Source organism: Aotus nancymaae, unplaced genomic scaffold (genome assembly GCF_030222135.1).
Source record: "Aotus nancymaae isolate 86718 unplaced genomic scaffold, 86718_ANA_hifiasm-v0.15.2.pri h1tg000041l, whole genome shotgun sequence".
NCBI lineage: Eukaryota > Metazoa > Chordata > Mammalia > Primates > Aotidae > Aotus > Aotus nancymaae.
Window position 1 is genome coordinate 41,128,176 of NW_026988455.1, and position 15,335 is coordinate 41,143,510.

The 15,335-nt window shown below is 35.9% G+C and overlaps 1 protein-coding gene across 2 annotated transcripts in view; it reads left to right on the forward strand.

Annotated features, from left to right (window-relative positions):
• ABHD17B (abhydrolase domain containing 17B, depalmitoylase) overlaps positions 1–6,997 on the forward strand; it is a 47,105-nt gene extending 40,108 nt beyond the window's left edge. For both annotated transcript variants that reach the window (XM_012453929.2, XM_012453936.2), the window contains 2 exons: positions 2,154–2,333; positions 5,145–6,997. In XM_012453929.2, the coding sequence (XP_012309352.1) occupies positions 2,154–2,333; positions 5,145–5,364 (400 nt within the window). In that variant the 3' untranslated portion in view covers positions 5,365–6,997. The remainder of the gene's footprint in view (positions 1–2,153; positions 2,334–5,144) is intronic.
• Positions 6,998–15,335: the final 8,338 nt, after the last annotated feature.

Consider the following 15,335-nt stretch of genomic DNA (forward strand, 5'->3'; position numbering starts at 1 on the left):
CATTTATCAATTTGAAGAAAGCTTTCAAAAATGATTTTCAGTATTGATTAATATTTTTAATATGTGTGATAGCCAGGATTAATGAGGAATGGGCAGATTTTATCAGTAATACCACATACTATTTTAGTACTTATATTTTAGAATTTTAGACTTCTGTTTTCTTTTTTCTTCTTCTTTTTTTATTAAGCTACCAAGTGCTATAGACTTCTGTTATCTTTCATGCTGAACCCAAAATATAGTTGGAGGAGTTTCGTAAGTGTAGGTACTTTAGGAAATATAACTTCTCTGAGCCCATGTTTCCTTATCTGTTTAATGAAGAGATTGAGAAAAGATAATTTAACAGTTCTAGAATTCAGTCATCTAATGAAATGTGTCTAATTAGAATACATGCCTTTTATTTTTCTTTGCCTGATTAAAAGTTAAGATGGAAGTAACCAGAAGAGATAAATAATGAACTTAAATAATTGTTATTTGGATGATGTCCTTTTTGGGAAAATTGGATATCCCTAATAACTCCAATTTCTGACCTTCTGTTGGACTGAAAGAAACTAAGGGCATGGCATTCACTATGCACCTTTCCCACAGCATCCTTGAGCTCCTCATCTGTGTGCTTCAGAGAAAAAAACCACTAAACTGGGAGTCGGTATATCTAGGTTCTAATTATAGAGCTGTCACCTACTGTGACTTTGAAGATCTGCTCATTAGGCAGCTGGACTCTAGATTAAATGGTCTCTAAACTCCTTTCTAGCTCATACTGTTAGGCAATTGTTACTCTTGTGAGTCCTCTAATGCTTAATTGTCAGCTACCTCTGTGACTTCATCCTGGAGCATTGTCATTGCTAGCTTTAAGCCCAAATTTCATGATTGCCACCAACAACGCTGATATTCAGCTGACAGCAACAATGCAGCCTCGAGAATTGTGGTTATGCTGCAAATGTTCATTCTCCTAATTTCTTGATTGGTATAAAATATATACAGCTAGGTCTGTTGTAAAGAAAAAAGGTTTTCTGAGTTTGCTAACATTTAGAGTCAATTTGGAGTAGACAGAGCCCCACTTTCTGTGTCCTATCCAAATGCTTGTGTAGTACTGATTTGAAGAAACTATGTGGGGAGAGCTATGTTACTACCTGTATAGTTGAAATAGTATTATGCCCCTGGAAGAGAACACATGGACAATTTGCCTCACTGTTTCCTGGTGAATATTCAGATTCTCAGAAAGATCTTTTACCTTTGCAAAAGATTTCCAAAAGAAGCTGTTGTGCTTTTAGCTGCCAGAGTGACTGCTGTCTGCCTTCTAAGTGGAAAGATGTATTTAATGTCACATAACCTTTAACCCCATATTCATTAGCTCAGGTGGCACTGCACTGGCACTTGCAGTAGTTTACATTTGGGATAATTATACTTTAGACAAGTAGCATGCAGTTCCTTGAACATACTAGGTACCTAATAAATACTTATTGAATCAGTGAGTTTTCACCTATTTAAACCTACAGCCATTTGAAAGGGATTACATAGTGCCTTGAGATTTTAGCATGAAGTCTATTCATAAATAACTGGACCACATGATGTTTGGAATTCTTTTTTATGTTTTCAGTCATTAGTCTATTTCTACAACTAGGCAAAGACAAATTTTAAGAAAAATTGTAAAATCATAATTTGCTCTTGACTAAAACCATACATATATTTTATTCATTTCATATCATAACTATATGTAGCAGTTCATCAATATGACCAATTTTGGAAATTAAAATGAGCCACTCTTGATATATGGAGAAATAAATAACTTTTGTTACATTGAATAGAAAATAAATATGACCTATTCATTCAACATCTATTCATTAAAATATTAGTGATGTGCTCCAAACTTAGTCAACAGTATGCTAGGATGAAATACTATAGTGTAATAAATTATTTAATAAATTTAGTTCTTAAGATTGAAATCTTAAAATACTTCACGGCTATTACTCTTCTAAAAGATGAAGTAGAAACGCATGAAATAAGCTGATGTTACAGACTTTATTGTAACATTAAAAATAACAGTAATAGGTTTAAAACATGGATTAGTTGACATCTTATTCTAAGATCAAATTCTTCAGAATGATGGAACATTTCACACCATTCCAACTTTTTTTTTTAATGCCTGAACTTTGTAGATATGGCATTCGCCCTGAAAATGTGATTATATATGGCCAAAGTATAGGGACAGTACCATCTGTGGATCTTGCTGCTCGATATGAGAGTGCTGCTGTTATTCTTCATTCTCCTCTGACCTCGGGAATGCGAGTTGCCTTTCCTGATACCAAGAAGACCTACTGTTTTGATGCATTCCCAAAGTAAGTAGCAATATTCAAAGTAGTTCAATTCCAAGAAACTTGGGGATTTTTCATCATTTAAAGTATTCATGATACAGTTCACTCAGCCATAAACTTCTATTTTATATATATTAGCACACAGAAATTAAGAAAAATTAATTTGTAGAGAGGGTATTAGCAGGTGACCAGTCAGAAGGCTGAAATGCTTGAGCAATAGTAATCCAGGTGAAAATTGCCAAGGGCCTTACACCTTAGGTGGTGATACTAGTATTGGAGACACAGGAATACATTTGAAAGATAAATTTGACAGAACTAAGTATCAGACTGGATGTAGGATGCTAAAGAGAAGAACTTGAACACAACTACTTTGTTTCTGCCCTGAGGTGCTAATGGATGATGTTGTCATCCAGTGAGACACTTGATGTTGGAGAAGAACAGGTAGAGGTCAAAATGAGTAAATATCTCTAATTAATGATACCTAATTTACAAAAGATGTGAATTGCAAAAAAAAAAGTTGAATCTTAACTAGAGTTAAATATTGCTGCCACAAAACCTGCAAACGTACTTAGATGTATTTGAAAGTAAAGCAGCTACTTTTCCTTCATGCTTCTCAAGACAGTAGTTCCCCCACCTACTCTTCACAGTTGGGAAAAATTAATGGCCTATTTTTTCTTAAAGAAGGAGAAGACAAGAAATAAGCTGGCAAATTTCAATTTTCTTTACTTTCTCCAATTGGCAGTAATGCAAAAGATTTTTTGTGAATGACAGATGGGCCAAAGGCAAAGTCATCACATAGTTCTTTATAAAGAAGAGCAAGGATTGTTTCAAAAACACATTATTTTCATCATTAGCCAATAATGGATCCCTTTAGTAGGGAAAGTATGTGAGCATATGATCTTATCACTAGGGCAAGCTATGGGCATATTTGGGTTTGTTTTTGTTTCAGGTAATGGAGGTATAGGCATTATACTGCTTCTTTCTAGCTGAATGGTAAAAATGATAGGGATGTATCTGAGTATCCCTATGTCAGTGTTATTGCCAACTTACATCTCTGTCAAGTTATCTCTTTCATTTCTGGTACACCAACAGAGAGCAACACTAAAAATAAACTGTTTGGCCAGGCGCAGTGGCCCACGCCTATAATCCAAGCCCTTTTGGAGGCTGTGGTGGGCGGATCACTTGAGGCCAGGAGTTTGAGACCAGCCTGATGAAGATGGTGAAATCCCATCTCCATGAGAATTACAAAAATAGCCAGACATGGTGGTACACGCCTGTAATCCCAGCTACTTGGGAGGCTAAGGCATGAGAATCCCTTGAACCTGGGAGACACAGATGATGTCACCACTGTACTCTAGCCTGGGTGATAGAATGAGACCCTGTCTGCCCCTCCAAAAAAAAAAACTTTGAAAAATATATTTCTATTTTTTTATTCAAGTTTTAATTCCTCTACTGTTGACCATCTTTGTGACAGCAGGTAGTAAACCCAAGTATTTATTCTTACCAAATGCAGCCTTAGATTATTTCATTGATGATTTTTTTTTCCTTTTCAAAATTCCATTTTCATTCTATGTTCATTATAGTATCTTTTTCTAAGGATTCTTAAAAAGAGTTGTTTGTCCATGTAGTTTCTGTCTCAAGTGTTTTTTTTTTGATCCCTATGTTATTTGAAGTGTTATCCTCTCATGTCTGATAATTCTTGGTTGTCTGCTTATATGTAAGTAAAGGAGCCGACCAACTCTTTACTCTTACCTGTAAGCAGACAATTTTTTAAAAATTTTTTTATTGCATTTTAGGTTTCGGGGTACATGTGAAGAACATGCAAGATTGTTGCATAGGTGCATACGTGATAAGCAGACAATTAAGATTTAGCAGATCAACTAAAGGGCTGATCTGGTATAATCTCCAAAGAAAGCTCTTTCTGAAACTTCCTCCTGGAGGACAGTGCCCTGACTACCAGCATTCTGGGAGACTCATAGGGAAAATGGGTTCATAGTAGCCAATCAGTAAATATGTATGTTTCCTTGGTCTTTATGATACCTCTGTTCTAAACTCTGGTAGTCCTCTAGTCCACAGATATTCCAGTCTTGGGGGAAGGCAGTTTCTGGGTATATGAACAGGCAAAAAGACCTGGGAAGAGGAGGCTAACTTTCTTCCACAGACTGAACAAATCCTATATATTTCAATCACCCCCTTCATCACCATGGTAATTCCTTAGCTTTCTAGGGTATTCTGTGGTATAAATTGGTTTCATTTATCGCTTTACATTTTCTCTGCCTAAAATTGTGTTTTCTTCTATCCTTTTAATAAATTATTTCATGCATTAATCTTCTTTCCAGCTCCAACATTTTATTATATTTTAGTACATTCTCCTTGGTTTTGTATCTTTATCCTTGAACAAGAACAAAAAACATAAAACATTTTGCTATCATTTTACTAGGAGACTAGGAATAAGAATATAATGAGTGCAGAAAGTGAAGTTAGCGCATACTTGAAATAGTTCTTAAGTTTTTTCCTCTTCTGGACACCTAAGTTTCTCTGTGCCAAAAGTCAACATTGTAGAAAGGTAAAATAGAGTGACGAGCATGAGTGACTCCACCAAAACCATCAAAACCAGTGCATGAAAATAACTTCCTCAGATAATCTTAAGGTAGGGAGTATGTAAAAGGAAATTTTTGAATATTACTGGAAATTCAAAAGACATTCATACCTTCTGAACTGATTCAAACAATTCTCATGTTTGAATTGTGTGTCTGATATAGCACAAGAGTATATGTTTTATGTTCCTTTACATAGCTAATTTATTGCATTTTCCCCCTTCCTTTTTCCCTGCAGCATTGACAAAATCTCTAAGATAACCTCTCCAGTATTAATAATTCATGGGACTGAAGATGAAGTCATTGACTTTTCACATGGCCTGGCATTGTTTGAACGTTGCCAAAGACCTGTGGAGCCTCTCTGGGTTGAAGGAGCAGGTCACAATGATGTGGAACTTTATGGACAGTATCTTGAAAGGTTGAAACAGTTTGTGTCACAGGAACTGGTAAATTTGTAAAATATTCTGTAAATTTGCTACTGGGCTTTCCTTTCTTGCTGAACTGCACTCTTTGGTAAATAACATAAAACCTGAAAGTTTTGTTTGCAAATCATGTCAGTTGCCTTCATAAATGTACAGGTAATGATTTGTTAACAGACTTAATGAAGGTTTTAATTACCAGAACTAAAAACTGGAAATAACAGTATCATGCAGTCAGGCTGTGTAATTTATATTTTTTCTGTGAATTTTTTTTTTAACATCAAGATGAGTACTGTATGAGATTTTAATTCTATAAGATCAAATGCTGTAAAAGTATTGCCAAATGCTTTTGCATACTAGAAACAAATTTATAAATATTTTTAAAATATCTCGATGTACTAAATCTTATCCTGGTATACAACTGTAATATTCTTTTGAAAAAAGCTGTGTATCTAAAGCAATGTAAGTACTCATAATAGAATGAACTGTAAAAGAGGTTTTAAAACATGCAAGTTCAGTAGAATTAACCTAAACCCTGTTGTACAGGGATAGTGGTTTAAAGTTATTTTATTGTACAATACATTGAATTTTCTGTATACTCTGATTACATACATTTATCCTTTAAAAATGATGTAAATCTTAATTTTTATGCCATCTGTTAATTTACCAATGAGTTACCTTGTAAATGAGAAGTCATGATAGCACTGAATTTTAACTAGTTTTGACTTCTAAGTTTGGTACTGTGAGGCAACTAATTAAAATTTTCATGCTGGCTATTTAAAAGGCATTTAGAGATTTCAAGAATGATTTTGTATGCAATGTTTTAAATTTTGACTGATCTCATAGAATTGCAGTAGTCTTCATTGTATGAAATCCTGAAAGTCCATTAGTTGTTCTTAAAGACCACAAACAGACTGGCTATCTGATCCCTTTTCAGTAGCTATTTTATTTTTTTTTAGGCGGAGTCTTGCTCTGTCACCCAGGTTGGAGTGCAGGGGCCTGACCTCAGCTCACTGCAGGCTCCATCTCCTGGGTTCAAGCAATTCTCCTACTTCAGCCTCCTGAGTAGCTGAGGTTACAAATGCCCGCCACCACGGCTGGACAATTTTTGTATTTTTAGTAGGGATGGGGCTTCAACATGTTGTTCAGGCTGGTCTCAAACTCCTGACCTCATGATCTGCCCACCTTGACCTCCCAAAGTGCTGGAATTACAAGCGTGAGCCACCGTGCTTGGCCCACTTTGGCTATTTTTAAAAATAGGACCTATTGTTTTGGATTACTATCTGAGAATTTCTTGGATTCACTCCTGTCTATAGGAGATAAGAATACATTTAATTCAAAACTTTTATATTAACCAATATAGTAAAAAAATAAAGCTCACACACACAAAAACTAAGTTGCCTTTCCTTGAATGAAGGCTGTCTGAATAAAACAATGAAAGAAAAATACAAATAAAATTAATGGTATGTAGTCTAATTTGTAAATGAATGAATAGGGAAGTAATACACACTGTGGATATATTTTAAGGCCTTATGTAGTTTTAATTGTTCTGCTTGTTCTGTGGTTATGTCTAAGACTATAGTATATGATTCTCTTCAGAGTATATCAAATATTGTGAATGCTTTGGTTCAGATGTGTCAAATTAACAGTAAAACAACAAATATACCACTGACCTGTGCTTATTTGCCTTCTTCCATGCTCCCCACCCCCACAGTAGAAAGAGTGAAAAAAAATTACCCTTCGTTTTTATATGACATAGTTTGAAAATTTTTTAAATTATATCATTACTTCTTTTGGAGAGGTCTTTCTCAAGATTGTCTTGTAACCTATACAGTTTCTTCTTTGTATAGCATGCAACCCAGGGTTTGGCTAAATGTTTTCTTTGATTACCTGGGGAAATCTAAATATTGATCCTATTTATTCAGCATTCATTCATTCAGCAGATAGTTATTGAATGTATAAATCATGCAGATCTGTGCTAGGTAAATTCAGACTACGTCCTCATAGATTTTTATGGTATAGCTAAGGAGATGGGCACCTCATTGCACAAACAGTACTATTTTGATAAGGGCTGAAGGAGATTTATAGGATATTGTAACAGGTAAAAGGTATTTGTGGGAGGAAAACATGGGGAGCAGGGCAAGGAAGAGTCCCCCAGAGAAGTGGTATTTCAGCTAAGTTTTGAAGGATAACTAAGAATTGGGTAGACCTGGATGACCCATGGGAAGCATTCCTGGCTGAAGGGAATGAATAACATATGGAAGCCTAGAGGAAGGAAGGTATAGTTAAATATGAAGACTGGGCCTGGTGCAGTGGCTCACGCATGTAATCCTAGCTCTTTGGGAGGCTGAGGTGGGTGGATCATGAGGTCAGGAGATCGAGACCATCCTGGCTAACACGGTGAAACCCCATTTCTACTAAAAATACAAAACCTTACCTGGGCGTGGTGGCATGCGTCTGTAGTCCCAACTACTTGGGAGGCCGAGGCAGGAGAATCACGTGAATGTAGGAAGTAGAGGTTGCGGTGAGCAGAGGTCGCACCACTGCACTCCAGCCCAGAGCGAGACTCTGTCTCAAAAAAACAAAAACAATGAAGACTGGTCAGAGTTCAAGGGGAAAGTTTGACCTAGGAATGAGGCTGCTAATTAGGAACACAATTACTGGCTGGGCACGGTGGCTCGTGCCTGTAATCCCAGTACTTTGGGAGGCCGAGGTGTGCGGATCACGAGGTCAGGAGTTCAAGACCAGCCTGACCAACATGGTGAAACCCCGTCTCTACTACAAATACAAAAATTAGCTGGGTGTGGTGGTGCGTGCCTGTAATCACAATTACTCAGGAGGCTGAGGCAGGAGAATCACTTGAACCTGGGAGGCGGAGGTGGCAGTGAGCCAAGATTGTGCCACTACACTCCAGCCTGGGCGACAGGGCAAGACTCCATCTCAAAAAAAAAAAAAAATTACAGATGGCATCATGAATCCTAATCTTTACCCTAGAAACAACAGAAAGCCATTGATAGGAAAAGAAACAGCACCCGTCAAGAGTATAGATTTAAAAAAATCTGGAGATGTTAGCTTACTGGAAATATAAGTCAATTGTGTAGAAACATCTAATTTTAGAGTGCTAAAAAATACATCATGGGAAAATGATACAGAAAACTGCTGTTCAAACCACACTTGCATTACTAATGTTATTCCAGGATGCAGTGAAAGGATATTTACAAATTAGAGCAAATCCTGAGGTATTTGCCAAGTTGGAAAAGGTACCATAAACTGAAACCCGAAAACCAGCTGAAAGATGTCACTGAGGAGTAATAGCTGCCTTCAAATATTTGAGAGATTAGAGCTCAGTATGAGAAATAACTTTATGGCTATTTGTCCTTAAAGGAAAGGTATTGCCTCCTAAGCATTAATGAGTAGAGACAGAGCCGAAGCTGAATGATATCTGTCATAGGTTTCACAGAAGAAATTCCAAATTTAAATGAAAAGTTGAACTAGGTGTACTGTGTGTAAGGTTGTTTTGACACTTTGCATTCCATTTAGATTTTTCCTACTTACTCCTCAGAGCTTTTTAGAAGACAGTATGATGTAGAAGAATTAAATTGATAGTCAGATCTGGGCTCTTGTCAGCTAGCAGTGACTGGATCTGTAACACTGGGCAAATTATTTCTGGACCTCAGTTTTCTCACTAGAAATAAAGAGATGGAACTAATTGAATAATACCCCTTACATTTCTAATGTAATGTGAAAATTTCAGCCCTACTCACATATAATGCCTCATACCAATATTTAGCCTTAACTAGAGTGGTCCCAGTTAGCTTGTTTTGATATTTGGCTTTTGTGCATACTAACGGTGCAATTTGGATAGTAACACGTATCCTTGGGAAACGGTTAGCAGTGCATACATACCTCCTGCCATATCCTCCAAGTACAAAAAGAATGGCAGATAAGAACTTTCATGGACTACTTTATCATCTTCACACTTCTCCAGGTTTCTCATACAAATTTACCAGTTCTATATCTTACATGAATATATATCATAGATTTTTTTTTGGTGATTTCTATAAATATATAGGTAGCATTCACTTTAAGAGAGCTCGATAAGTGAAAATGAATTTTAAGCAGGGCAAAGTGGCTCAAGCCTGTAATCCCACCTACTTAAGAGGCTGAGGTGGAAGGATCACGTGAGTCCAAGACTAGAAGGCTGCAGTGAACTGACTGTGCCACTGCAGTCCAGTCTGGCCAATAGAACAAAGACCCTGTCTGCAAAAGTAATTATAAAATGAATTTTAGAAATTGTAGACTGACAGCAATTGTCATGTAAATAGTGGTATTCTTATATTAGACATATAACAAAACCTTAAGAGCTATTTTTCATAAACAGTTATGGAAAGCCACATAAACTCAAATTGTAAAATCTTCAGAGATGTTATAGCCTAATCCCTTTATTTTACAGGTGCAGAAACAAGAAAGGAAGTGATTTTCTCAAGGTCTGCAATTGTCGACAACGGTACTATTTATTCCATTATCTTCTCTTTACCAAAACTTTCCTGTATTAATACACCAATGATCCTTTCAAATTGTATGGCATAAACTTATTTGCTCTCCAATGTTAGTCACAATTCTAATTTTGTAATGGGTAATTCCTCTTTGTTAGCTAGTTACTCATTGAGGAGTAAATTGGTAGATTGTACCAATTAATTCTCAAGTTAATGATTAATTTAAGAATTTAATACTAATTCATTTTACCAGGCACAGTTACAGTTAGTTATGTTGAAACCTAGTGAGGATGATAGCCACAGACACATGAATAAACAATCAAGTGTTTATTTCAGGAGCTGATTTACTACAAATTTTATCATACAGAATAAGCAATTATATTGAAAAAAGTACGAACATAGTTATTACTAATTGGCATTTAGCTTGTTGCTTTGTTTTAAAACAGGCAATTTATTCAAATATGATAGATAACATATTGCATTCTGATAAAGTGCACCCCAAATGTCCAGGAACCAAAAAAGTAACAATTTATGCTTATGATACTTGTAATTAGGCTTTGAGTTTTAACTTGAAGGATGGAAAAGATATTTGTCTATTATATCTCTAAATGGGTTATGCCTCTGACTGAATAGTTGAATGAGTAATGCTGAGGAAGGAAACTTAACACCTCTATCCTGGAAATGACCCACTTGACATTAGAGGTGTGTACTTCTTTCTTTCTTTTTTTTTTTTAGGGAAAGTACAAAAGTCTTTACAAATGTCAGTGAGCTGAAAGCTGTTAAACTGGCTTTTTCATATGAAGTCAGATGGACTTGAAATTACTTTACTCCCTCTATTTCCTCTTGTAGGCCATGTACTAAATTTGCATCATGTAATTATGACACTTTAAAAAAAAAGTTTTAATAGTGTGCTTTAAAAAATGACAGTGTAATATTAGAAAAATGGGGGAAAGGCTGTTGTTAGTTTTTGTTTATCTCCTAGTAAAATACAAGTTTCAGCCACTATATTACTTGAATAATTCAGAATTTGAATTCCTTTTTTCTCTAAAACAACTACTTAAGGCAGTATATTGAATCGAATTAGATTCGGCCTTCTGGTTTTTGAAGAAAAAAAGTAGTAGAGAGGGTAGCAGGTAGGTTTACGGATATAGGGGCATTATGTATGGTGAATTCATAGACTATAAATCAAAACTTATAATTAGCATTCTATGTTATGATCTTAGATGAAACTTGTGTTTCTATTTAAACCCCTAATAACTTTGGTAAAGTCAGAGGCCATCTATATTACTTCACCAAAGTGAGAATTTGCTGCCACTTGAGCTCTTTTAAGTCTGGAAGTCTGGGATGCAAGCCTTCAAGGACCATCCCTGGAAAATAGAATTGGCAGAAGGGAGGGAGACAAAATAGTTTATATATCCCTAAATATATCTGGTGCTGTCAAAATGATAATAAAACTTGCTAAAGTATTCAGTGTAATCCTAAATAAAAAAGAATATAAATGATTACACCTCTATAAAATAAAATGTTGAATGTCTGTGGAATAAAAGCAGAAGGAAAGAAATAAAATGAAACAAATGATTGTGTTGAGGCAGTAGGATTATGGGTGAGTTTTTCTCCTTGACCTACTTAAAAAGGTATCTTTTTTGCTGGTATGTTATTTTTTATGATAAAAAAAGAAGGGGGGAAATACCTGGTTCTTCACTGTCTCCTGGTTTTTACTGTCAGAAACTGGCTTCTGGACTTCCAAAGTCGTAAGACCAAATAGATAAAGGGGAAGTAATTCTCAAATGTGTTTTTAGCCTGGCTGTCACAGCAGTAAATAAAAGTAGCTGGAGGAGGGGAGGATTCCTTGTATTTGGGTGAGCGATACTGAATTTTGTGTTTTGTTTTGGCAGGGAGTGTAATGATTAGGATAATAATATCTGAAACTTACCCTCACTGAGTACCAAGTCTAACTAAAGTATTTTTTAGGCAATGCCTACATAATACATCTATTAATGTTAACAATGCAGTGCTATAGTTACTACTTTACCAGCTGTAGTCATTTCCTTAGCCCATTACAGCTTTGTTTTTCCTCACTTTTTATGTACTATTGGCAAATATACTACATATCCATTAATTTCTATGTGTTATAGGCCCAATTATGCATTATATACATATTATTTGAAATTGCTTTTTAAATCAGTTAAGAAAGGAGGAAAAATATGCATTTATCATTACGTAATCATCAATGTTGTTTGTTCCTGTAGATAACGTATTACTGTAGGGTCACTTGATTTCAGCCTGAAGAACTTAATTTAATATTGTAAAATGAGTCTGCTAACAAATTCTCTCAGTTTTGTTTATCTGGGAAAGTATTTATTTCACCTTTGTTTTTGAAATCTTTACTCTATATAAGATTCTTGGTTGCCTACTTTTTTCTTTGAGCATTTGGAGTATGTTTTCCCATTGCCTTCTGGCTTCCATAGTTTCAATGAGAAGTAAGGTGTTAATCTTAGTTCTTATTGAAGCGCCCTTGTAGGTGATGCATTGTTTTTCTTTTGCTGATTTTAAAACTTCTCCTTGTCTTTGACTTTCAGCGTTTATACTATAAAGTATGTGTTTTTGGGTGTCTGCATTTTTTCCTTGACATTCATTAAGCTTCTTGGATGGATAATTTATTCCTTTCTAACAAAACTGATAAGTTTTCTGCCATTATTTCTCCAAATATTTTCTCTCCTAGTACCCAGCACAAGGGCTACCAGATTAAAACTGCTCTTAAGTTAATTGACCTCAGGCTGCTTTGCTTTTTTGGATTCTTGAATTTGTTTTCTGCTTTCCTCTGTTGTCCTTTCATACTGTCAGCTGTTGCTACTTACTACTGTGAGTGTGTTTCTTTTGCTGGAACTTGCTTTTTGTGTATTTCTACTCAGATGATCTAGGAAACCAGATAATTAAACTCATTATATTATGTCTAAATTAAGAGCAAAATAGCTCTGCCTAAAGCTCTGAAAGGCTATGCTGTGAGCAATAGCCAGATAGCCAAGACTAAAGTTGCCCTACCCTGAAGTAAGAAGTAGTTACATTAGGCACGGTGGCCCATGCCTGTAATTCCAGCAGTTTGGGAGCCTGAGGCAGATGTATTACCTGAGGTCAGAAATTCGAGACCAGACTGTCCAACATGGTGAAACCCCGTCTCTAATAAAAATACAAAAATTAACCAGATATGGTGGTGTGCATCTGTAATCCCAGCTGCTTGGGAGGCTGACACACAAGAATCACTTGAACCCAGGAGGCGGTGGTTGCAGTGAGGCAAGATTGTGCCACCTCATTCCAGCCTGGGTGACAAAGCGAGACTCTGTCTCAATCAATCAATCAATAAAGTAGTAGTTACTAGCTGCCCAATTGATTTGGTTCTGTCCAACGGGTAAGGATTACAATGGCTGGCTGCTAGTAGTATGCTTTTCTTGTGAATGTTACTGCTGTTATCTTTTAAACTTCTATTTTGAGAAGTCATGAATTTTCAAGAACCCGAGCAATATATCATCACCAAGTTTTGCCAGTGTTGAATCAGTGGTTTCTAAATGACTCATTACCAATGTGAGAAATTGAGGAGGAATATGTAAAGTGGTAGTATGCATCAATCAGCCTTGAGCTTAATGTAGTTTGATAACCATCATTGACTGAGATGATGAATATGAAAGTGTTCCCTTTGGAAACAAAGACAAAAAGTTGAGCAGTTGCAAACATTGGGGAAATACAGAATAGAATTTATAGTGACTTTGAAAAATAAGGAATGGGTTAATCAACACCAGAAACAGAATAGGGGGAAACATGCAATAGTTTAGGTTAATAAATTCTTCCAAACAAATATATAATTAGAAGAAAGGCAGTGTAGACATAAATGTAGCCCAAACATCCAGTTAAGGAACATTTCAAATCATGAAATACTCTGAGCATAATATTAAAAAAATAAAAGATTCTGGGTTAACAGTTAATTTGATTATGAATAGTGTGGAACTGTGTTTTGAAATGCTGGAAACTGGCTGTATTGGTGGGAGTATGACTAGGATGTCATTAGCACAATTTAAACCCTTATTTTGGTCACATTTGGACTTGGCATTCTTGTGCTTCAGAGAAGCCAGGGTCTGGAAAAAAGGCAAATAATAATAATGATTAAAAGAATATAAAAGAATGTAAGGAAAGTCTAACAATAGGTGTTTGCACCAGGCTTTTGGATCTTTCCCAGTGTTTACCCTCAAAGCCTCACTCCAGCACTTGGAGTGAGATATGAGAGATATTACTGTGTACTACCCCTTTTAATCCTACAAGTTCTAGGTAGTTCTCTCTACAAAGAGTGCCATGCAGTGTTGTAAAGAAAGAAGGCCCTCTGCATTACAGATCTGCCTCCAAGGAGTTATCTGCTATCTTATCTGTTAGACTGGACATCTCTGAAGGGCAGAGAATATGTCTTTCCTTTTTATCTGTGCACCCTTCCCTTCCTTGGTAACTGAAAGCTTCCTGACAATTGAATTAATATACAGGAAGAACATGTTCCCAAAAAATAAGACTTTCCTTTTCATTGCCTTATTTGAAAGCTTTAAGTCAATATGATAGACTCATAATTCAAAGCTGTGACTTTGTTTTCCTCATATATCTTTAAATTATTATATTAGAGAAGAAACTAGCAAAATTAACAGTACAATGTGGGTATGAATTATAGCTTCTGAAATGGTAGACATTAATCCCTGAGCCACAGTTTCATCACCAGTTAAAGGTAGATAATTATCCTTTCTGTTGAGCTTAGAGGTTTACTATGAAGATTAAATAATAATCCTAAGCGGGAATACTTAGTGCCCTAAAGAAATGTTTAAAAATAATGAGGAATTGTTTATTTTCTATAGGTGGATCTACACCTAGCAATGAAGTGTTGTTATGCCATGAATTACTTTTTTTTATTTCCTGTTTTTTAGAGAAGGGTCTTGCTATGTTCCCCAGCCTGGACTTGAACTCAAGTGATCCTCCTGCTGCCTTAGCCTCCCAAGTAGCTGGGACTTGCAGATAATTTTTGAGGAGTTTTTATTTTCGATAATGTACCAATTTACAGGTGAATTAGTAGTGAACACTTGAGTCTGTGGAACTCTGATTAAAGTTGGCCCATTTCTTTCTTTGGCCTGTAGTACCTGGAAATGATGGTTCTCCAGGAAGCTGGCACAACTGGTGAACCACAGCAAATGAGAGCAAGTTCACCTTTTGTCCTGTCCAATCCGGCCTCATTCTTATAACACTTTGGGTCCAAATGTATTCTGTTGTCCCCAAACATGCTGCCTTTGTGTTTTCATTTTGATGTTTAAACTAGAAAGGATGAAGGCAAGACAAACAACAATGAAACAGCTGCAAGGAAAGTCCCATGGTTTCAGAAAAGATTTAATCTGTAGTAACAAGTCCTTGGTGCTCAGTTTTCCTTAAAAAGAAAGAAAAACAAAACCTGATTCAATTTTTTAATCACAATACTTCTCTACTTAAGTAAGAATT